General features: G+C 31.8%; 1 protein-coding gene and 1 long non-coding RNA gene across 3 annotated transcripts; one reads left to right on the forward strand and one right to left on the reverse strand.

Moving 5' to 3' along the window:
• Positions 1-481: 481 nt before the first annotated feature.
• Positions 482-9999, reverse strand: LOC134709608 (uncharacterized). 2 transcript variants are annotated; one of them, XR_010106002.1, is made up of 4 exons: positions 9857-9999; positions 3822-3960; positions 1748-1797; positions 482-632 (listed from the first exon to the last, which is right to left on the reverse strand). It is a non-coding gene; the product is annotated as an uncharacterized LOC134709608 (long non-coding RNA). The 2 variants fall into 2 exon arrangements; XR_010106003.1 differs by having other exon boundaries at positions 9878-9941.
• Positions 10000-11589: 1590 nt separating this feature from the next.
• On the forward strand, positions 11590-20267 carry LOC134712026 (protein FAM161A-like). Its single transcript, XM_063573123.1, has 5 exons — positions 11590-13311; positions 14443-14518; positions 15566-15721; positions 17207-17306; positions 17860-20267. The coding sequence occupies exons 1-5, from the start codon at positions 11625-11627 to the stop codon at positions 18040-18042; spliced, it is 2202 nt and encodes a 733-aa protein (XP_063429193.1). The 5' UTR covers positions 11590-11624; the 3' UTR covers positions 18043-20267.
• Positions 20268-24893: the final 4626 nt, after the last annotated feature.

Consider the following 24893-nt stretch of genomic DNA (forward strand, 5'->3'; position numbering starts at 1 on the left):
GGCAATTTCCTATAAAAATTTAATTTCCAAGGGACATTACTCATGGTGAAATAGTGGATTTGAAATGAATTTCAATCTAACCCTAATACTTGCTAAGATAAACCTTCAATATAAATTTCGTAGCAATCCTATGAATGATGTAGATTTGAAAAGGCTTTCCATGCAATTTTTCGTATAATTTATATTTCCAAGGGGAATAGCTCCTTCAATAATAATTATTTGGAACTGAATATGACTCCCCTATAAAAAGAATTCTAAACATTAACTTTCCTAGGAGCTACATTCAGTTTAAGGGTAATCAAGTATAAAGGTATATTAACACTGCTTCTGCATCTTCTAGTTGTTACAGATACACAGGTTAGAAAATGGTTAAAAAAGATATGCATTTGTCACATTTTACTAGGAGTATCCAATGTTGTCAAAGAACACCAAGCATGAGAAGGAGAATTGACATAAAGTATTTTTTTAAAGAACATAATATAACATGATTTATTGTACATAACTCTTTAATACTAATTGAATATAACTAAAACACAAATCGAAGTGCAGTACAAATAATCTCCTCTGTTCTGTAGACATTCTTGCCTCTCATTCTTTCTTAATTGTGTGGCAGGCACTAAATCTTGTTTAACCTAAAACATAACAATATGGTTCAGTTGAATAAATAATTATTCCAAAACAATACAAAATTTAAAAGTCCCAAACAGTTGTCATTTGTTTTCCATCTAAGGACAAATAGGAGTGTTTCATCATTGCAATGGCAGAATCCCAAGACAGTATCAAAATGTTAAACTTATAGAAATACAATTCATTTGTGCGACCAATCATTTAAATGAAAAGTTCAAATCATTTTTTTCTTGGGTAATTACTTTTCTTTGCTTTACAACTGTGATGATTAAAATATAAAGTGTGGTGATAGACAAACATAGAATGGTGAGAGACAAACATAGTGTGGTGATAGACAAACGTAGTGTGGTGATAGACAAAGATAGTGTGGTGATAGACAAAGATAGTGTGGTGATAGACAATAGTTTGGTGATAGACAAACATAGTGTGGTGATAGACAAACATAGTGTGGTGATAGACAAACATAGTGTGGTGATAGACAAACATAGTGTGGTGATAGACAATAGTGTGGTGATAAACAATAGTGTGGTGATAGACAAACATAATGGGGTGATAGATATACACAGTGTGTTGATTTATAATGTGTGGCGGTCGATATATTATATGTGGCCATAATTATATTATGTGTGGCAGTAGATACATAATATATGGTGGTATATACATTATGTGTGTGCCAGCAGATGTATACTGTAGACAATGCTTCAAGTGCAATAACACTGAAACAATATATTTATAAGGTTTACTCAATTTGAATGTTACAATCATTGACCCCCAGTTAGTATATCATATTTGCTGCTTTCACTGAAAAGATGCCTGACATGATATTTACATAAAATATTGCATGACATGTTGGGGCGGTTATACCTTAAAAAACATTTCTTTTAAATTATTTCATTTCAACCAGGATTGTTTAAGTGCTTATTAACTCTTTAAATACATATGTATAATACTTTGCTAATTAACTCTTTACATATATATGTATAATACTTTGCTAATTATCTCTTTACATACATATGTATAATACTTTGCTAATTAACTCTTTACATACGTGTGTATAATACTTTGCTAATTAACTCTTTACATACATATGTATATTACTTTAAATTTCAATGAAGATTACCTTTTCCTTTTCTTCTATTTTCTATCTATCAAAAATCTTGTTTCACTTTTCTGAAGAAAAAAAATAATAACAATGATAGGTGTCACATTGAGTCATTTTAAGTTTAAAATCTAAATTAACATAAACAGATTTCTGTACAGAAACATGGATTATTATCATACTCATATCCACTTTCAAGTTGGAAGTTGAGAGATATACCCAGTGGTGTGAAAGACATAATGTATATATTGAGGTGAAAATATTAACAGTGAGCTGATAGATATTTTGAGTGAGGTGATACATATAAAATGAGCAATTGATTTACAAAGTGAGGTAATTGGTATTTTCAGTAAGGTGATATGATATATTGTGTGGAGATATACATAGAGAATTTTGGGTAAATATAGAGAGAATGGGGATATATATAGAGAGTATGTGGTGATTGATATATGTAGTGATGTGATTGATAAATAAAGTAAGGTGATAGGGGTTTATGTTGTGAAGATAAACATAGAGACTTCTGGGTTAGATATAGAGAGTGTGTGGTCATTGATAATTTTTGCGAGGTGAAAGTATGTAAAGTACGGTGAAAGGTGTTTATAAAGTGGTCATAAACATAGGGACTGTGGGGATAGATATGAAGAGTATGGGCATATTATACGTATATAGAGAGTTTGATGTGATTGATATATTAAGTGAGGTGATTGATAAAAACAGGAAACTGATCGGTGTTGATGATGTGGCCATAAACATAGAGACTAGTGGGATAGATATTGAGAGTATGGGGATAGATATAGAGAGTGTGTGGTGATTGTTATATAAAGTGAGGTGATGGATAAATAAAGTAAGTTGATATGTTTTTATAATGTGGTCATAAACACAGAGACTGTGGGGATAAATATCGAAAGTATGGGGATAGATAGAGAGTGTGTGGTGATTGATATATAAAGTGAGGTGATGGATAAATAAAGTGAGGTAATGGATAAATAAAGTAAGTTGACATGTGTTTATAATGTGGTCATAAACACAGAGACTGTGGGGATAGATATCGAAAGTATGGGGATAGATATAGAGAGTATGTGGTGATTGTTATATAAAGTGAGGTGATGGATAAATAAAGTAAGGTGATAGGTGTTTATAATTCTGTCATAAACATAGAAACTGTGGGGATTGATATCGAAAGTATGGGAATATATATAGAGAGTGTGTTGATTGATATATATAAAGTGAGGTGATTGATAAATAAAGTGAGGTGATGGGTGTTTATTATGTGAAGATATACAGAGAGACTTTTGGGATAGATATAGAGAGTGTGTGTGTGGTGATTGATATATAAAGTGAGGTGATTGATAAATAAAGTAAAGTGATAGTTGTTCATTGTGTGGAGATATATACAGAGAGACTTTTGAGGCAGATATTGAGAGTTGGGGATATATAACAAACAAATGGAAGTTTTTAGCGACCTTGACTGGCTATATAGCCCTTGTACGGTTGGTGGGGATATATATATAGAGCGTGGTGATTGATACACAAAGTGAGGTGATTGATAAATAAAGTAAGGTAATCTAAGGTGTTTATTATGTGGAGATATACAGAGAGACTTTTGGGGTAGATATAGAAAGTATGGGGATATATATAGAGAGTGTGGTGATTGATATATAAAGTGAGGTGATTGATAAATAAAGTAAAAGGGAAGCTTTTGTATTATCCTGAGATATACATAGAGATTATTATGATATATACATAATGACTGTTGGCATCAGTATGGAGAGTGTAGATAATCCTGGTATGGGGATAGCTATTGAGACTGTAGTGATAGATAATCATATTATGGGGATAGCTATTGAGACTGTAGTGATAAATGATCATAGTATGGGAATAGCTATTGAGACTGTAGTGATAGATAATCATAGTATGGGGGTAGCTATTGAGACTGTAGTGATAAATGATCATAGTATGGGGGTAGCTATTGAGACTGTTGGGATATATATGGAGAGTGTGGTGATGAATACAGTGACTGTAGCAATGGAGGAATATATTAAACACCACACTGTATATATCTTTTTTTGAGTATCATTTTATAAAAATACTTTACCATCACTATTGCTGAGTGCTGCTTGGTTGTAAATCATTTAATTATTCTTGTTATTTCATTTAAAATTAGATGTACCCATGTCCTTTCTTCCATTTTCACCAATGACCTCTAAATCCTTGCAAAATGTTGTTTGGTATTTCTGTAAGAAGAACACAAATATAAATAATCAATTTGATAATTGCTACATGATAAGTATACAAGCTTATACAAACATATCTCAGTGGACATTGCATATCTGCATATCTCCTTCCACTGTAAATTATACAATGACCAGTACATTTCTCTGACTTATAGAAGATACAACAAGTTATAGTATACAGTCTGGTGAAAAATAGATAAATAATGACGATAGATATAATCATTGTGTTACTATAAATATGATATGATGGTGATAAAAAGATATAGATAGGTGATAAGTGTGGACTTAGTTATAGTGGGATTATGTGTATATATACAGTGAGGTAAAGGATCAACAGAATAGTATAAAGATATATACAGTGTGATGATATATAAACAAAAGGATGATATATATATATACTGTGTGGTGACATATATAGCAATGGTGTTGTGATAGATTAAAGCAGTGCATTTAGTTAAAAGATACATATGTGGAGGGGATACATATATAAAATATGGTGACAAATTATCAACAGTGAGGTCAAGAAAATATTTTTAGGGATGTCATATATATATAAAATGAGGAAATAGATATATAAATTAAGGTGAAAGATATATAAAGTGAGGTGATAGATATATAAGGTGTGGTAATGTGTATAAGGTGTGGTGATGTATATATAATGTGTGGTGACAGATATAAAAAGTGATGTGAACAATTTATATAAAGTGTGGATACAGATAAATAAAGTGGGATGACATATATATAAAGTATGGTGACATATATATAAGGTTTGGTGATAGATATAAAAAGTGTGGTGATAGATAAATAAAGTGTGGTGACAGATAAATAAGGTGTGGTGATAGATACATAAAGTCTGGTGACAGATATATAAGGTGTGGTGATAGATATATAAAGTGTGGTGACAGATAAATAAAGTGTGGTGATAGATATGTAAAGTCTGGTGACAGATATATAAGGTGTGGTCACAGATATATAAAGTGTGGTGACAGATATATAAAGTGTGGTGACAGATATTTTAAATGTAGGGATAGATATTTAAAGTCTGGGGACAGATATATAAAGTGTAGTGATAGATATATAAAGTGAGGTGATATATATATATATATATATATAGTAACGTGATGGATATATAATGTCTGGTGATGGATATATAAGGTGTGGTGACAGATATATAAAGTATGGTGACAGATAAATAAAGTGTGGTGATAGATATGTAAAGTCTGGTGACAGATATATAAGGTGTGGTCACAGATATATAAAGTGTGGTGACAGATATATAAAGTGTGGTCACAGATATTTTAAATGTAGGGATAGATATTTAAAGTCTGGTGACAGATATATAAAGTGTACTGATAGATATATAAAGTGAGGTGATAGATATATATATAGTAACGTGATGGATATAAAATGTCTGGTGATGGATATATAAGGTGTGGTGACAGATATATAAAGTATGGTGATAGATATAAAAAGTCTGGTGACAGATATATAAGGTGTGGTGATAGATATAAAAAGTCTGGTGACAGTTATATAAGGTGTGGTGACAGATATATAAAGTATGGTGACAGATATATAAAGTCTGATGATGAATATTTTAAGTGTGGTGACAGATATATATAGCGAGGTGATTGATATATAAAGTCTGGTGACAGAAATATATAGTAAGGTGATGGATATATAAAGTCTGGTGATGGATATATAAAGTCTGGTGACAGATATATATATAGTGAGGTGATTGATATATAAAGTGTGGTGATGGACATGTTAAGTGTGGTGACAGATATATTAAGTCTGGTGACAGACATATAAAGTGTGGTGATGGACATGTTAAGTTTGGTGACAAATATATTAAGTCTGGTGAAAGACATATAAAGTGTGGAGATTGATATATATAGTGAGGTTATTGATATATAAAGTGTGGTGATGGATATGTTAAGTGTATTGACAAAAATATAAAGTCTGGTGACAGATATATAAAGTATGGTGACAGATATATAAAGTGAGGTGATGGATATATAAAGTATGGTGACATATATATAGTGAGGTGATGGATATATAAAGTGAGGGGATAGATTTATAGTCTTGTGACAGATATATAAAGAGTAGTGATAGATATATAAAGTGAGGTGATAGATATATATAGTGAGGTGATGGATATATAAAGTGTGATGATGTATATGTTAAGTGTAATGACAGATTTATAAAGTATAGTGACAGATACACAAAGTATGGTGACAGATATATATATAGTGAGGTGATGGATATATAAAGTGTGGTGACATATATATAAAGTATGGTGACAGAAATATATAGTGAGATGATTGATTTATTAAGTGATCAGGTGATAGATATATATAGTGAGGTGATTGATATATAAAGTGTGATGATGGATATGTTAAGTGTATTGACAGAAATATTAAGTCTGGTGAAAGATATGTTGAGTATGGTGACAGATATATAAAGTATGGTGACAGATATATATAGTGAGGGATGGATATATAAAGTGTAATGACAGATATATAATGTTTAGTGACAGATATATAAAGTATAGTGACAGATATATAAAGGGAAAGTGAGGTGATAGATATATATAGTGAGGTGATCAATATATAAAGTGTGGTGATATACATGTAAAGTGTAGTGACAGATATATAAATACTAGTTACAGACATATAAAGTGTGGTGATTGATATATATATAGATTTTCCCTCTGGTTTATATGATCCGTTCATCCTATATTGACTCTTAAAATTCAAGAGTTATTAAAAAAATGAGGGTACTGTTGATATGGCCTTCCAAGTACCGTTTTGAGACCTAACATCACTGAAGAGACATTTATTGTCGAAATCCGGATCTGGTGTACTAAAGAAATATTGACACCATATGTTTGTGGCGCAACATCTTGGCCACAAGTTAACAAAAAAAATTTCTGTTTAGTATTAAATTTATATTAAGATCCATTTTGTTACATCATGTGATCAATTTTATTTGGCAATCGCCAATGGCAGTCAGCAGGGTTAAAGAACATCAGTTGTTCGACCTGTTAGTCAAATGCATTTTGTTTAAATATACTTTTTCACTTTTTTGGTGTTTTGGAAAATGTTGTTTGTGCTGTTTTAAGACCCTTATACAACAAAATTTGTTTGACATGCACACATATAAAAATTGCGGTTTAATAATGACAGAAATATAAAGTCTGGTGACAGATATATAAAGTATGGTGACAGATATATAAAGTATGGTGACAGATATATAGTGAGGTGATGGATATATAAAGTGTGGGGATAGATATATAAAGTCTGGTGACAGATATATAAAGTATAGTGATAGATGTTTATAAAGTGAGGTGATAGATATATATAGTGAGGTGATGGATATATAAAGTGTGGTAATGGATATGTTAATTGTAATGACAGATATATAAAGTATGATGACAGATATATAAAGTGTGGTGACAGATATATAAAGTGTGGTGACAGATATATAAAGTATGGTGACAGATAAATAAAGTCTGGTGACATATGTATTAAGTATAATGACAGATAAATAAAGTCTGGTGACATATATATAAAGTATGATGACAGTTATATATAGTGAGGTGACAGATATATAAATAGATATAGGAAGATGTGGTGTGAGTGCCAATGAGACAGCTCTCCATCCAAATAACAATTTAAAAAGTAAACCATTATAGGTTAAAGTACGGCCTTCAACACGGAGCCTCGGCTCACAACGAATAACAAGCTATAAAGGGCCCCAAAATTACTAGTGTAAAACCATTCAAACGGGAAAAACAACGATCTAATCTATATAAACAAAACAAGAAACGAGAAACACATATATATTACATAAACAAACGACAAATACTGTACATCAGATTCCTGACTTAGGACAGGTGCAAACATTTGCAGCGGGATAAAACGTTTTAATGGATTCAAACCTTCTCCCTTTTTTTTGAAACAATAGCATAACATCACAACATAGAAAAACACACGATAAAATATCAATTTGCAGACTTAACTCAATCAAAAAACTTATGATTACACAATGAATATATAAAGTATTGTGACAGATATATAAAGTATGATGACAGATATATAAAGTATGGTAACAGATATATAAAGTATGGTGACATATATATAAAGAGTAGTGATAGATATATAAAGTGAGGTGATAGATATATATAGTGAGGTGATGGATATATAAAGTGTGGTGATGGATATGTTAAGTGTAATGACAGATATATAAAGTATGGTGACAGATATATAAAGTATGGTGACAGATATATATAGTGAGGTGACATATATATTAAGTGTGGTGACATATATATAAAGTATGGTGACAGATATATATAGTGAGGTGATTGATATATAAAGTGATCAGGTGATAGATATATATAACCAGGTGATTGATATATAAAGTGTGGTGATGGATATGTTAAGTGTATTGACATAAATAGTAAGTCTGGTGACAGATATATAAAGTATGGTGACAGAATATATATATACAGCCTTTTACAGAGTGATGATAAATATATACAGTGGTTTTAGATATAAACATATGTTGATAGATTTATAGAGTGGTGATAAATATATAGCATGGTGATAGATATATACAGTGTTGTACAAAGTGGTGATTAATACAGAATGGTGATAAATATATAGCATGGTGATAGAGATATACAGTGTTGTACAAAGTGGTGATTAATACAGAATGGTGATTATTATATAGTGTGTTGATAGATTTATAGAGTGTTGATAAATATACAGAGTGGTGTTAGATATATTCAGTTTGGAGATTTTAATATATTGGTAATATATAGTGTAGTGATAAATAAAGTGAGGTGATAGATATTTATATTGGTGATATATATAAAAATAGTAGGATGATAGATATATACACTGGTGATAGATGTTTGCAATGGTGATATATATGTATACAACGGGAATGCCATAAACGAGTTAAAAAAATCTTATATATCTATGGTGATATATATATATGTTTACATTGGTGATAAAAAATAAATAAATTTTTTATTATGAAGCTTTTTTTAACTCGTTTTTATGGCATTCCCAACCTGATGATTATTTTCATTCAATCTAGGTGTGGTTAGTTTGATCTTAGTTGTTCATTGGTCAATATTTGATTATGACGTCAAATTTTCAGGCTATTATCTGAAATTCCCATTGTGACGACATGAAGACAGAGAAACAGATTTCACCACATAATCTTTTGCAATACCATATTTATCCACTCTTGACAGAGTGTCAAAATTAATTGATTTTGATAGCACCTAAAAGAATGTGTACTTTTTTATAGTCATGCACCAAAAATTACTATTATAAACGTCATTTGCCAAATTTTTTTAACGGTTATTTGTGATTTTCCGATTTCCCAGGGATTACAAGTATCACCCTCATACATGACCAGGGGTAGGAGGGGTCCTGATCCCTTAAACATGAAATCCCGAATTTAAATAAATTTAAATCCTGACATCCAGTAATTCAAAAAAAGAATTCCTGTATCTCTTAATAGATCCCGAAACCCTGAGCCTAAAAACACCAGATCCTGGAGTCCTGATAAAGGCCCTATCCCCCCTCATACATGCACGATCCATAACAATATTTTTAAGACTTTCTTGACGCCGCAAGAAATCATTTGGTCACCTCCTATGAACACTGACATGATAAATACACATGAAAAGAATTTATTGTCGGACTCTTTTGAACCAAATCACATATTGTAGTTGGAAACGGAGAAGAAGGGGGGGGGGGGGGGGGGGGGGGGGGGGGGGGGGGGGGGGGGGGGGGTAGCCTCCTTTCCTAGTTTTAAATGTTATTTGCATTTAGAGTTGATCATGTATGTTTTCATTGCTACAATGCATTATTTTGCAAACCTTTCACATGTTTTTTTTTACGTTTTAGAAGTTATGTGTGCTCTGAAGGACTGGGAAGAGAGCCACTTCAACAACTGAGCAGGACGTGTATTTTCTTTCGCATATAAATATAAATAAAAGCGTACAAATCTATCTCCACATAGGAGATTTTTTTCAAAAAGTGAAAGTAGAAATTACCGGATCCGCCCAGTTCCGGTCGCGCATGCGCACAAATACGAGGTTATAGTTCGGGTTACAATATCTATAACCTTGTATATTATATACCTCTGACTGGACCGAAAGACAGGACCGAATGACAGGACCAAATGAAAAATGCTAATAACTTTTTCGTTTTTTAAAGGATTGATCTCAAATTTGAAATATAATAAGATTTAATCATTAGATAAATAGATTTAAGAAAAATAATAACTTATTCATTCAATCGCAATGTGTGCTTTAATTTTAACTTTTTTTTTTATAAATTTCAACCAGGATTTCTATAGAAAAACTTTGGTCATTTTACGTTTTCGCGAAATTGATGTATTAAAAGATGAGGTCTTATTATATTTTCAATCTGATATAACTCCTTTTCAAAATTAAAAAGTGAATAGCTTTTATATTTGCAATTGGTCCTGTCCTTGTTGAGGAGGTCACATTACAGCAAGCGTTTAATATTTTTTTCTATATTATTCCTATCTTTATCTATAAAATGCTTAAATCTGATTTTATCTCAAATTTCAGAGAAAAAAAAATAATTTAGAAATAAAAAGTAATTAGCAATTTCATCTGGTCTTGTCATTGTCGAGGTTGGTTATGTCAGTCAGCGATAGTAATGCCACGTTTAAACTTTTTATATTTTTTGTAACATTTATGTTTTAAAATATGACATATCATTTTATATTTCAAATCTGAGAGAATTCCTTTGAAAAATAAAAAAGTTATTAGCATTTTGATTTGATCCTGTCATTGTCGATGTTGGTCATGTCATTATCAGAGTTGGTCATGTCACGTTTTCTAAAGTTTCTTACAATTTTTTTTAATTTTTTTTCTTAAATCTATTTATCAAATGATGAAATCTTATTATATTTCGAATTTCAGAAAAATATTTTGAGAAACAAAAGAGAAATTAGCAATTTCATCTGGTCCGGTCATTGTCGAGGATAGTACTGGCAGCCAGCGATGGCCATGTCACGTTTTTGAAAGTTTTTGAAAATAAATGTATATTTTTTATAACATTTTTGTTTCAAAATATGGCATATCATTTAATATTTCAAATCTGAAATAATTTCTTTGAAAAATAAAAAAGTTATTAGCATTTTTATTTGGTCCTGTCATTCTCGATGTTGGTCCTGTCATTATCAGAATTGGTCATGTCACGTTTTCTAAAGTTTCTTACAATTTTTTTTAATTTTTTTTCTTAAATCTATTTGTCAAATAATGAAATCTTATTATATTTCAAATTTGAGATCTATCCTTTAAGAAAAGAAAAAGTTATTAGCGTTTTTCATTTGGTCCTGTCATTCGGTCCAGTCATTAGTGTAACCCGTGTTTTAGTTGTATTTTGAATGGTTTGACTGGGACCAATCTGAATAGGTCCTTTGCTTCTCGACTTTAAGGTTTTCAATAACAGACGAAAAATTAAAATAAAATAGTGATTGACTGTATTTTGTTTATTCTTTTTGTTTCTTCTGATTAAATAGACAATTTTTTGCTTCTTCATTTTTTTTTATCCAATAACAAAACATAAAACATTCTGTGCGGATCGCTCTGCATAGTTTCGGGTTCCAACATGGCAACAATGGCAACAAGTCACAATTTGTCAGTAATGACAAATTCTTGCATAAAACCTCCCGTAGATCCCCAAACTGGATTATCGTCAACAATGCATGAAAGACCTAAGCCGTCAATGAGCTACTTGTTCGATGAAATGAGTAACGGGTATGTTTATGAACACGACCGACAGCAGTTTTATGAAAACGGTTCGCCTGATCTTGTCACACCGGAACCCGCCTTGAAAACCATTGCACGGGACTTAAGCAATTGCACTGACGAAGAATTCTATGAAAAACTCACACAGATAAAAAACGAACACAAGAAAACATTGGTACTATGTGAAAAGCTATATAAAGAGAAAGTCAACTACCAAAATCAGCCAGAAATTTCTGGCATTGGGCCAAGACCGGTTATAATTACATCAACATTAAATGGACTTGATTCATCAGCATTTCAGAATTCGGATGTGACTTCAAGAGATTATATTAAAGGTCAAGAAACTGTTTTAGACAGATATGCAAGTTCCAAACCACCACTTCCACTTTCTAAAACTCAAAGAATTTCCCGTTCACCATCAGATATACCTGTCTGCAGACCTAGCTCCGCACCTGTACACAGACGTGGTTCACTTACTAAGAGTTTGGAAGAAGAAGTTTGGAAGTCAATTTCAGAAAGGAGAGAAAAACAAACATTAGATAATTCTGAGGATGAACATCATTTACAAAATAGAAGTTATGGGGAAAATGAAAATCCAGAATTATCTGGTGCTTTATCACATATAGAAGATATGTGGGAAGAATTTTCAATTGATGAATATTATCCAAGATCCAGACAAAGACCTTCCTCAGCCACAGTCACAAGGGGAGAAAAAGAAGAAAAGGAATGGAGACATAGGATTACTATTCCTAAACCATTTAAAATGACAATAAGAGAAGAAAACAAAGAAAGAACAGTCTCAAAGGCTCAAATTGAATTAGAAGAACAAAGGAAACAACAAGAAGCTGAAGAACGAATTGAATGTTCAAAAAAATTTAAAGCAGCACCTGTACCAGCTCATGTGTACTTACCACTTTTTGATGAAATAATGGAACAGCAAGAGACAAAACGAAGATTCCTTCAGCAGAATTCTCAAGAGTTACTGAAATCTCAGGAAAAACCATTTAAATTTCATTACAGAGAACGAAGTAAAGAAAGACAAACAAGAATTCAATCAGCTCCTACTCGAAGAGAAACAAAGTCAAAACACATGTTCAAAGCTAATCCAGTTCCAGATTATTTATATGATAATTCTGTTTATGACAGAATCCTAGAAGAGGAAGAATATAGAAAAATTAGAATGAAAATGCGTTCAGAAGAATTACTGAAAAGTTCATCATTGCCTTCTAACATGGAAGCATTGCAAAAAGCTAAGGAACTTAAAGCAAAAGAAAAAGCTATAAAAAGAAAAAAGAAACATTACTCAAAGACTAAAGTAAATCATGAGGTTCCAGATTATGATGAACTTTACTTGCATTTTCAAAAAGAGTTATCAAGACGCAAAAATGAAAGGGATGGTACAGTTGTCAAACCATTCCATCTTCATACAGAAAATTTGAGATCAAGTCGCGAAAAAATTATATCTGACATTGCAAACGATGAAAGAACATTGAAAGAGAACAGATGGCCTTACAAAAATCCCAGAACTACTCCACGAAGAAGTTTAGGTAATATATTTTCTGCTACAATGTATACGCATGTACAATACCACAATTTACTGAATGTTAGCTCAAGTTGTACAATGCATTGGTCTACAAAGTAATGGTCCTTCTAGATGTAGCTGTACATGTTTAATCATGATGTATAGATAAAATTTGTATCTAAATAAAGAATGGAGAAAGGTTTGGGTCCAACTCCACTTTATAAAAAAGAATGAACTAGTCAGACTTTTTTCCTGCTTTTAAAATATTTGCCTAGTGTTGAAAATCAAATGACTATTCTTTTAATGTCTTGTCCTAAATGATTAAAAACAAATAGATAATAAAGATTGACTTGTTTCTGAAAAGGTAAACATATCGCAGATGTGTTCTACTCCATTCTTAATTGACTAATAGGATTGTCAGCTCCTTATTGAAATAGCACAATAGTGTTGCAATTGGTGTTGAACATAAATCAATCAACCAATTTTCAAAAAGATGAACTGAACTTGACACTTATAATCTCATTACAATGTACCTTATAAAAGTTGTTCAAAAACATTTGTTTTATATGATATAGAACCAATCAACTACCAGCACTGACCCTGCTGAAGACACAAACCTACTATATTACCAAGAAAAACAACAATGAATAATACATGGTCAAAATAGGTACTGACTTAATACAAGCACAACATGTGTATGGAGTAAGATTATTTTCTTGTGCACAAAAGCCTTCTTCTTTGTCTATTTTAAACAACGAAAAGAAAACCCCAGTGAATCTAGCAACAGCATATATGATCTCCAATTAAACAGGGAAGTTAATAAAGGAACATACTTTGGTAAGCAGGGTCAGTATACATATGTGCTAGCTACTACAGGTAGTAATTTAAAGTACATGTAGCTAGATGTATTTTTCTGCTGGTTGGATATATATGTCATGTATAAGCTGATCAAAAAACAAAAAATCAAGATGAAAATTATATTTCAATCCACCAAGCTATCTAGAGTCAAAACACTTCTTGTAATTTTATATAATATATAATACATGTAATATGAAAACTATTTCCAATGATTTGTAAACAATACTCAAATATAGAGACACCAGCTGGTGCACTCAAACTCTTTGTATAATGTATGTGTATATTTTTATATTTCCAGGCCATCTATCCACTTCTTTGGATTCTATACCAGCAAAGATGACAAACGCTGCATCACTCAGATCTAGTCAGTCCAAGTATGTATGCCATATAAATTAAGTCAAGAAATAAATAATATCAATTATATATATATATTATAACGTATAATAGGATAATGTCAGATTATATGTGACAAACAGAACTGAAATCTAATGAGCATGATGAGCTACAGTATTATGAAACATTAACATCATATACTTTTAAATCACCTGCCTAAGACTCATCACTCATGCATGCCTTTTGATATTTTTTCTTCAACCTTTTGCTTAAACTTTACTGGAATAGTGATTGGAGACCCTTTCTTAATATTATCCTTTTCCAATGATTACATGGTATTAAGGTGGTATCTACATGCTACACCTTGACTAAAATTAATTCTGCTCTTTTAACTTTCATAAATTTTTTTACAAAATGTTAACTTTGACACTTTGACAAAAATATCAAAATTTCAAAAAACTTGAACCAGACACATTATGGAAAAAAATGGTTGGATATATTAGCAGTTTGACAAACACTAATTTTGATCATTGAGAAGCTTCATATTTTCCATAATAAAAATGTTCAACTGATTTTAAAGAGTTATCTCCCTCTAGTGTTATGGACCACCTTAAATCACTTTTGCTTCTGCATAAGATTTGGGTCACTATTAACTACATTTTTGTTGTGACACATTAGTAAGATGCAAGGGCACAATATATGAGTAAATATATGTTTTGTGATGCTAGTTGATTTCAAGTCTAAAGGAGCTATTAACTCTGTTTGCATTCACTTTTAGAATTCATGACTTAAATGTTGCTTTCCTTTAGCAGTTTTATAAAACTTGGGAACAATTTGACAGATTTAATTGTAGAAGCAAACAGCAATTGCATCAAAGTTTTCTAGACTTCAATGGTACATGAACATGTATTAATATGAGTGAAACATTTAGATAAACATTCAAGTTCCAGTAACAGGTAAGGGATTTGATTCATTTAACTCAAATTTGATATAAGATAAATGATAAGGTGTCATTTGTAATGGTTTCATTTCTTCACAAATGTGAAAACAAATGTAAAAATCTATTGATTTTTATTCTATTTTTACAGAAAAAAACTGTCCACAATGACAGAGAGGGAAAGAAGAGAGGTTGATGAAGAGAGACGAAAACGAAACAAAGAGATGAAATATCGTAGATTAATTAATGAAAGAGCATCGACAGAAAATTTATCTGAAACTAATGAACAGAGGTTACGAAGATACAGGTAATTAAAAGAAGCCTTGGCACAAGTCCTTAAGAGGATTGTCATTTCAAATTGTAATAAAATTTTGTATAAATTATAAATGCAGTGCTGTGAAAATTTTTCTGTCTGTTAAACAAATTAGTCATACCTTTAGACAAATTAGAATTAGAGCAAACTATTTGGTACTACAATTGTATACTGTTGATTCATTTATTTTCGTGGGTACCAATTTTCGTGGATGAAGGAAAACTTGCATGTTCGTGGACATTTAATTTCGTTGTTTTGGAGAAGTCTTCACACAAGCCTTTGGAAAATTGGTCATTCGTTGAACATTTAATTTCGTGGTTCATCTATACCCACGAAAATCCACGAAAATTTGTATCCGAGAAATACTTATGAATCCACAGTATACTCATAGATATGTAGCATCACATCCATAACACTATCTACAAGATAATCATTTCAGATAGCATTACATAACTATGATACTATATGGCCCTGGAGAAAGCATTACATTACTATGATACTAAAAGGCCCTGGAGAAAGCATTACATTACTATGATACTAAAAGGCCCTGGAGAAAGCATAACAATTGGCAGCAACCATTCGATTTTCTGGGGGGGTTTTGGGGCTATGGATTTTTTTGGAGAAGAAAAGTTTGTTTCCAGTTTTTGGAGAAAAAAATAATTTGTTTTTTACCCTGAGAAAAAAAATTGTTTTTTTGACCCTCAGCTGCCATTATATGTAATGCTAAAAATGAAATAAAAAATTGTAATCGACTTGTTGCCAAAAATAAAGATTGTTTTTCACCAAAGGCGAAAAAAAAAAAATGTCCAGAAAAAAATCCATAGCCCCCCCCCCCCACTGAAATTCAAATGGTTTCTGCCTAACAACTCTACTAAATGGCCCTGGAGAAAGAATTACATTACTATGCTACTAAATGGCCCTGGAGAAAGAATTGCATTACTATGAGGCCAATAAAAAAATATATGTCTGTTTCCTGCTTCCAACGTTAATAAATCAGGGTCGGTAGGTCAGGATTTTTTTATTTTTTTTTTTATTTTTGCACTCCCTGTCAGATTTGCATTCTGTTAAATGTCATTTTTGGTTAGAGTCCTGTACCCCAAAATGATTTAATCTCTTTATAGAAGCTTAAATTGAATAATTCTCGCAGTGCTGACTTTTTTTAAACCTTAGTTGTAGCACATTTGTGCTGGGAGCAGCAATTTTGATTGTTTGGGCATAGTAAGATACGGATCAAGGTCGGACCGGAAACGATTTTTTTCCGGAATTAAATTAAAAGATCTAGGGTCGGGGGGTTTGAGTTAGGGTCGGTCGGAAACAGGAAACAGACATATATATTTTTTTGGCCTGATACTAAAAGGCCCGGGAGAGAACACTGATATATATATCAAATGAATCAACATAGAATCCTTTATAAAAAAGTATTACATTGTAAACATTTCTGTCATATTTTATCACAAAATATTCTTATGCGGTTTGTAGAGAGGCTGAGAGAGAAAGAATGGAACAATATGAGAAGGAATTACAAAACATGAAGGACAGAATTGACCAGAGACCATTATTGTTTGAACAAGAAACACAGGTAAACAAACAATTTAAATGAATTAAGCTAATATAAAACAATGACATTTATAATGTAAATTGTACCTGGCAATACAGTATGGGCTATGCTCATTGTTGAAGGCCATACAGTGACCTGTACTTGTTAATTTCTGTGTCATTTGTTCTCCTGTGAAGAGTTGTCTCATTGGCAATCATACCACATCATCTATTTATGCCCCACATACGATAGTTCTTTTAATAGAGGAATATTTCCTATGTAGCATTTTCTAAAAAAAATTAACTTATATCGTCCACAATAAGATTTTTAAATGCACGAATTACAAAAAAACTTTTCATTTGTGGGATTTTTTTCCACTTATCTTGATCATCAAATGCATGGAGAAAAACACAATTGAAAGAAAGTTATATCCTAGATATTGTATTGATTCATTGAAATTACAACACTGAAAACACATATTTAAAAAAAAAGTGTAATACATTTCTCTTCATTATGTTCATAGCATTAAATTGGCTATCAAACATATTAACAGATTCTTCACTATGTCAAGCATGAATTTGCTCTTTAATTAAAGGTCAACGCCAAAAAAACAGCTGAGAAGAAGTTTACTGCCAAACTACATAGTCATGGACTTAATGAGGACGCCCTGCAGACTAGAAGTTCACGTACTGTTAGTGTCCACGATAGTTATGACAGTTATGATGATGATTTTGATGACACCTACATAAAAACAAAAGAAGTAGAAGTGGAGTCATAGGACAAGGATACAACAGACTTCACACTGAAGTCAGGACTTTATTCTGATGTTACATGCAGTTAAATTCAAAGTGAAAAGAACAAAATGAGTGGCTGCTGCAATAGATGTAACAGATGTTATTTATTTACATGTAGATTCAGAGTTAAGCAGTGACAAGACATCTTTTGTTAGTTAGATACTTAGTAACTTAGATAAGGAACATATTACTTTGAACTGAGTTCAGGTAATAACAGATTTGAAAAAAAGGAAAATAATGATTTTTTTTACTACTGTTTAGAATGGTAAATAAATGTTTGAGAAATGAAGAATTCCACTCTTATCATGTGACAACAGCAATATTCCATTTGTAAATGGCAAATGATCATTGTTTCAATTTATCAGATATTGTGAATATAATTTTAAGACTTCTTCCAGTAAGTTTGGTTTATTGATAAGGTCAATATATAGTGCAAAGAAAATTATGTCTTAATCTCTTGTTTGTTTTGGAATTGTTTCTAATGAATGGTATTGATTGTGATAAACTAACATTTAAAGTTGATTTTTTTTTGTAAATGCATTTTCCAAATAAAAAAAAACAGTACTGTCAATGAAAACTGGAATTTATAGGTAAAAGTTAGTAGGTTATGTAAAATGTTTTATCAGAGAGAATGTGTAAAAGCTTTTAATCAAAGTCTAATTAGACAAAAGGAAAGAAGGCATTGTTTTGACATTTAATTTTTTTATAAGAAAGACTAGCTTTATAATGACAAAATCCAATAAAAATTAGTAATATATAGGACATTATTAATAAATAGACGATTATAGTAATAGAAATTTGTACCTGAGCTTTTTATGTATTTCTACTATAACCAAGTTTCACATTCCATTAGAAAGTAGATCTTGCTACTGTGCAAGAGGTTATTAAAACAGTTTTTGCATTTGGTAAATTACATAGATTCAGGTTTTTGACACATTATTCATTTAAAAAGCAAGAGAAAAGCACCTCATGTGTTTGTTCATTGTAATTTGTTTGTAATGTACATGTCTTGTAAGACAGATGACTCAAATGTTTATTATCCCATAAGACAGTGGTAACTAAACTTGGCTTGATACATTGTAACAAAAGTTAATTTTGTATTTTTTTGTATTTGTAAATGTATACTTGAAATTTTTTTTTTTTATTTAAGTAGAAGCTGATACTATCCTTTTGTCACTTTTTATGCCCCATTTATGGGCATTATGTTTTCTGATCTGTGCGTCCGTCTGCTGGTATGTCTGTCCCGCTCTAGGTTAAAGTTTTGGTCCAGGTAGTTTTCGATGAATTTGATGTCCAATCAACTTGAAACGTAGTACACATGTTCCCTATGATATGATCTTTCTAATTTTAATGCCAAATTAGAGTTTTTACTTCAGGCTCACGGTCAACTGAACATAGAAAATGATAGTGTGGATGGAGCATCGGTATACTGGGGACACATCCTTGTTATTAATGATAAAAGTAGTGTATTATGTTTTTCTGTTGCCTGCACCAGTCCATCTTTTTGTCTGTCCAATATTAAGTTAAAGTTTTAATGTAAGGGTGTTCACTATCAAGTTGTGGTCTCTTCTACTTAAAACATAGTAGTTATTAAAAATATGTTTGATTATGGTTTTAATCCAAAATTTGTGGTTTAATAAATATTGAAAAGGGATAATGTTTGAAGGGCATGATATCTCTTGGCATATATTCTTGTGTAAAAGACGCATTTGTTTTATCTCCTACTCTAGGTATGAGAATGGCCAGTATAGATATTAAGTTTTATGTACATGTGTTAGTACTGTAAAATATCCTCACTAAGTCTCAATATGAAGAAGAAGATTAGGAACCAAACCAGAAATGTCCATATTGTGCTTAACAATTGATAATGGCACATCTATATGTTAAAAAGATATTTTTTTTAGAAAAAAAAGAAGAAATCATGATTTCTTGGACATGTTCGAGCTATTTAATGATTAAACTTTTTGTAGAAACAAAATGAAGTAGTAAAATTTGAATTGGAAGACTAATGCTTGCTTAAAAAAAATATTTGAAAGCCATGTTAATTCCCCCTTTCCCTTTTTTAAAAATTTGAATGATTGTCAATCTTGAAATATTTTATTTTTAATGTTTTATTATTGATATAAAAACTGTTAAATATATTTATCAACTATTATGTTTATAGATAAGACTACAGATCAAATGTTGTAACGTTACACAGTTTTTAATGTTGTAACGTTACAAGTTTTAATGAAAAAAATAGAATTTATATATTATGTACCTGATCAGATTTTGCATATGGAAGATATCATGAATTGAAAGATGTAAGTTGAATGTGTTATTTCTCTTTTTTAATGTTTTTATTTTAAAACACAGATTTTAACTGTTACTGTCAGTTGTGTAGTATGGTATAAGGAACTTTTGTCATCAATGTTATTGTTTTATGTGATACTGTGATATTTCTTGTTAAATCTTGACATTTAAATGTATTCACTCACATTTTATACATTTCAGTAGGCTATCAGTAATATATTTATTAAATAAAATATAATAATAAAAGAATGTATTACATTTACTTTTCTACATTGGTTAGAGGTATAGGGGGAGGGTTGAGATCTCACAAACATGTTTAACCCTGCCGCATTTTTGCTCCTGTCCCAAGTCAGAAGCCTCTGGCCTTTGTTAGTCTAGTATTATTTTACTTTTAGTTTCTTGTGTACAATTTGGAAATTAGTATGGCGTTCATTATCACTGGACTAGTATATATTTGTTTAGGGACCAGCTGAAGGACGCCTCCGGGTGCGGGAATTTCTTGCTTCATTGAAAACCTGTTGGTGACCTTCTGCTGTTGTTTTTTATTTGGTCGGGTTATTGTCTCTTTGACACATTCCCCATTTCCATTCTCAATTTGATTGTTATAATTAACTTTGTAATTCCTGCAGGTAATGAACAAGAACTATTTTATCTATTGCTCCATAACAGGTAACCTGTTTCTGACTCTGTCTTACTCAAATATTGCTACAGCAACAGGATATAAGGTAGCACTCCACAGTTAGATGTGTAGTTTCGCATTTTGGCCCCTGTGAATTTTTCAAATATGAGAGCTAGTGTGCAATAAAATTCATTTTTGGATAGCTGAGTATTAAAATAACCTTTGTATTGGGTTTATATGAACATCAAGGTTATGTAATGTATGTAATATAGGCTGTTTTCTGTATGACAGTCCGTATTTGCATGTCCCTACCATACACTGGTCCGGCAATTATTGCAATGTTTTTTTCCAACTTTTTATCGCACGAACTTTGTGATTGGATTTTACGAAAAAATGAGGCGAAAGACACCCATTTTTTATTTGATCATTAGGAAGATTTAGGGAAACAGTTTCTGAAAAGGTATCACTCAAAGGCATTGAAATTCTAGTTTGATCCAAATTTTTGGGTGAAATGTGACATGTTCACCCCCCTTTTTGCAATATTGTATGGGAAATAAATGCAGAATGTTGCCATGGATACACATAAAAGGAATTAATTTTCACCCTTTTCACTTTTGAAAATCAAATCTATGGAAGATACTGATTACATACATATGCACATGTACAACACAAACAGTTAGGTTAATGTATTAGAAATCCAGGAATAGGAGATGATAAAACATTTTGTGGCTCATTTTTGATTTTATTTTCTAACTGTGGAGTGCTACCTTATGGCACACCAGAAAGTACAGAAATGCACTTTTAAAGATAAAAAATACCACAAATCTTTAGTCTGTTATGTTCTTGTTTTAGTTCTGAAGGTAAATCATCTGCTAGGGAAGCAATTTATGTTTATTTTATTGTTTACTCTCCTTAGCAACCAAATATACACATTTTGACACTTAGACATGTTGCGGTCTTAAATTTGTACTCCATTAGCTTTGCCCTTGTAACCAAAGATTGCGCTTTATATGATATCCTCAGAATGTATCGCTTTATATTTGTGAATGCGAATAAGTCAAATAAACATTTTTAGCAGGATTTTATATAATAATTTGGCATTAATTACATTTAATGATGCCAGTATGGCTAGAAATTTATACCCTGCTTGAGAGCTTCTAAACCAAGGTTAGGTATGCTATTTACAGCAAAAATGACCTATAAGTACTTTTAAATACCTAAAAACTGTACAATTTGTCCTCTTTTAAGGTAATTTTATGATTTTAAATAAGATAAAGGGGAAGTTTTTAGAAATTTACCCCAAAATTGAGACAGACTTGCAGTTTTTCACTATGATCCATCATTTATTTTCAAATCACTTTTTGTCGCGTTTCAACAGCAACTGCTTACCTTCATAAAATCTTTATTACTGAACCAATTTTAAAAACTAAGGTACCATTTTCATCGTAACAGCTAGTAGAACACAGAAAAAATCACAAAAATTGAGGCAGGAGGGGAAAAATTTCACCTTAAGGTAGCACTCCACAGTTAGATGTGTAGTTTCGCATTTTGGCCCCTGTGAATTTTTCAAATATGAGAGCTAGTGTGCAATAAAATTCATTTTTGGATAGCTGAGTATTAAAATAACCTTTGTATTGGGTTTATATGAACATCAAGGTTATGTAATGTATGTAATATAGGCTGTTTTCTGTATGACAGTCCGTATTTGCATGTCCCTACCATACACTGGTCCGGCAATTATTGCAATGTTTTTTTCCAACTTTTTATCGCACGAACTTTGTGATTGGATTTTACGAAAAAATGAGGCGAAAGACACCCATTTTTTATTTGATCATTAGGAAGATTTAGGGAAACAGTTTCTGAAAAGGTATCACTCAAAGGCATTGAAATTCTAGTTTGATCCAAATTTTTGGGTGAAATGTGACATGTTCACCCCCCTTTTTGCAATATTGTATGGGAAATAAATGCAGAATGTTGCCATGGATACACATAAAAGGAATTAATTTTCACCCTTTTCACTTTTGAAAATCAAATCTATGGAAGATACTGATTACATACATATGCACATGTACAACACAAACAGTTAGGTTAATGTATTAGAAATCCAGGAATAGGAGATGATAAAACATTTTGTGGCTCATTTTTAATTTTATTTTCTAACTGTGGAGTGCTACCTAAGATCAAACTTAATCTTGTATAGTAACATATTTTGTGGTGTATGAGACATTTCTGTTATATTGCTATTTTCTGATTTTCCAAGCAGATCAGATAATTTTACCTCTTTTATATCCCTCATGAAGATGAAATTATCGTCCAGCCTGTGACTATTGTTGCAGAAAGCCTGACATATGGATAGTTATCCAGCGGCATTAACTTACTTCTTAAAAGCTTCATATTTTAGAAGGTAGAAGACTTGGATGCTTTGTACATTGTATATAGATGCCCTATGTTACAAAGTTTCAAAGACTACTTGAAAAAAAGTTTTAAAAAAAAGTTTGTAATGTTAATTTCTCTATTACTATCAGTAATAGGATAACTATACTTGGTATGTGCATACCTTGCAAGGTCAAAATGTCTGTCAGACAGTTTTCACTTGACCTCCCCCTCATTTCATGGATCAGTGAACAAGGTTAAGTTTTGGTGGTCCATTCCATATCTCAGATACAATTAGCAATAGGTCTAGTATATTTGGTTTATGGAAGGATTAAAAGGTGTAAATGTCCAACTGGCAGGTGTCATCTGACCTTGACCTTCTTTTCATTGTACAGTGGTCATAGTAAAGTTTTTAAGTTTATGTTTTATTTTCTAATACTTTGCTATAGGTCAACTATATTTGGTGTATGGAAATATTTTATGATATACATGTTAGTTTTATTTAACCTTGACATCATACTAAAATTCAGCACTCAGTGCTTGTTTTTGTGTTTTGGTCTGTCTTTCTTAAACAATAGTTTGGCTATATTTGGTGTATGGAAGGATTGTAAGCCGTTTATGTCTGTCTTGTAGGTATCATCTGACCTTGAAATCATTTTGGTGGTTCATTGTTCAATGTCAAGTTCTCATGGTTAAGTTTATTTCTAAGATACTATAAGCAATATTGCTTATAGTATCTTAGAAATAAACTTAACCAGATAATAGACCAACTATAATTAATGCATAGGTTGATTACAATGTGTACATGTCTGGCTGGCACGGTTCATTCGACCTTGATCTCATTTTCATGGTTCATTGGTCAATGTTTAGTGTTCTTGGTTAAGTGTGTTCCTTTGTAACGGTCTATTTGGAGGCATACAAATTGCATTATACATATGTTACACAGACTAGGTCTATCTCTGTTTCAACAGTTTATTATTGATTTTTAACAAATAATGATACTAATGATTCAAAGGAAGGGATACGACCAGGGGAAAAACATTGTGCTCTAGAAAGGTATGACCAGGGGAAACACATTGTGCTCTAGAAAGGTATGACCAGGGGAAACACATGGTGCTCTAGAAAGGTATGACCAGGGGAAACACATGGTGCTCTAGAAAGGTATGACCAGGGGAAACACATGGTGCTCTAGAAAGGTATGACCAGGGGAAACACATTGTGCTCTAGAAAGGTATGACCAGGGGAAACACATGGTGCTCTAGAAAGGTATGACCAGGGGAAACACATGGTGCTCTAGAAAGGTATGACCAGGGGAAACACATTGTGCTCTAGAAAGGTATGACCAGGGGAAACACATGGTGCTCTAGAAAGGTATGACCAGGGGAAACACATGGTGCTCTAGAAAGGTATGACCAGGGGAAACACATGGTGCTCTAGAAAGGTATGACCAGGGGAAACACATGGTGCTCTAGAAAGGTATGACCAGGGAAAACACATGGTGCTCTAGAAAGGTAACATTGAGATCAGTATGTGTACGGTAAAGTGACGTGT

The sequence above is a fragment of the Mytilus trossulus genome, chromosome 3, assembly GCF_036588685.1.
Source record: "Mytilus trossulus isolate FHL-02 chromosome 3, PNRI_Mtr1.1.1.hap1, whole genome shotgun sequence".
Lineage (NCBI taxonomy): Eukaryota > Metazoa > Mollusca > Bivalvia > Mytilida > Mytilidae > Mytilus > Mytilus trossulus.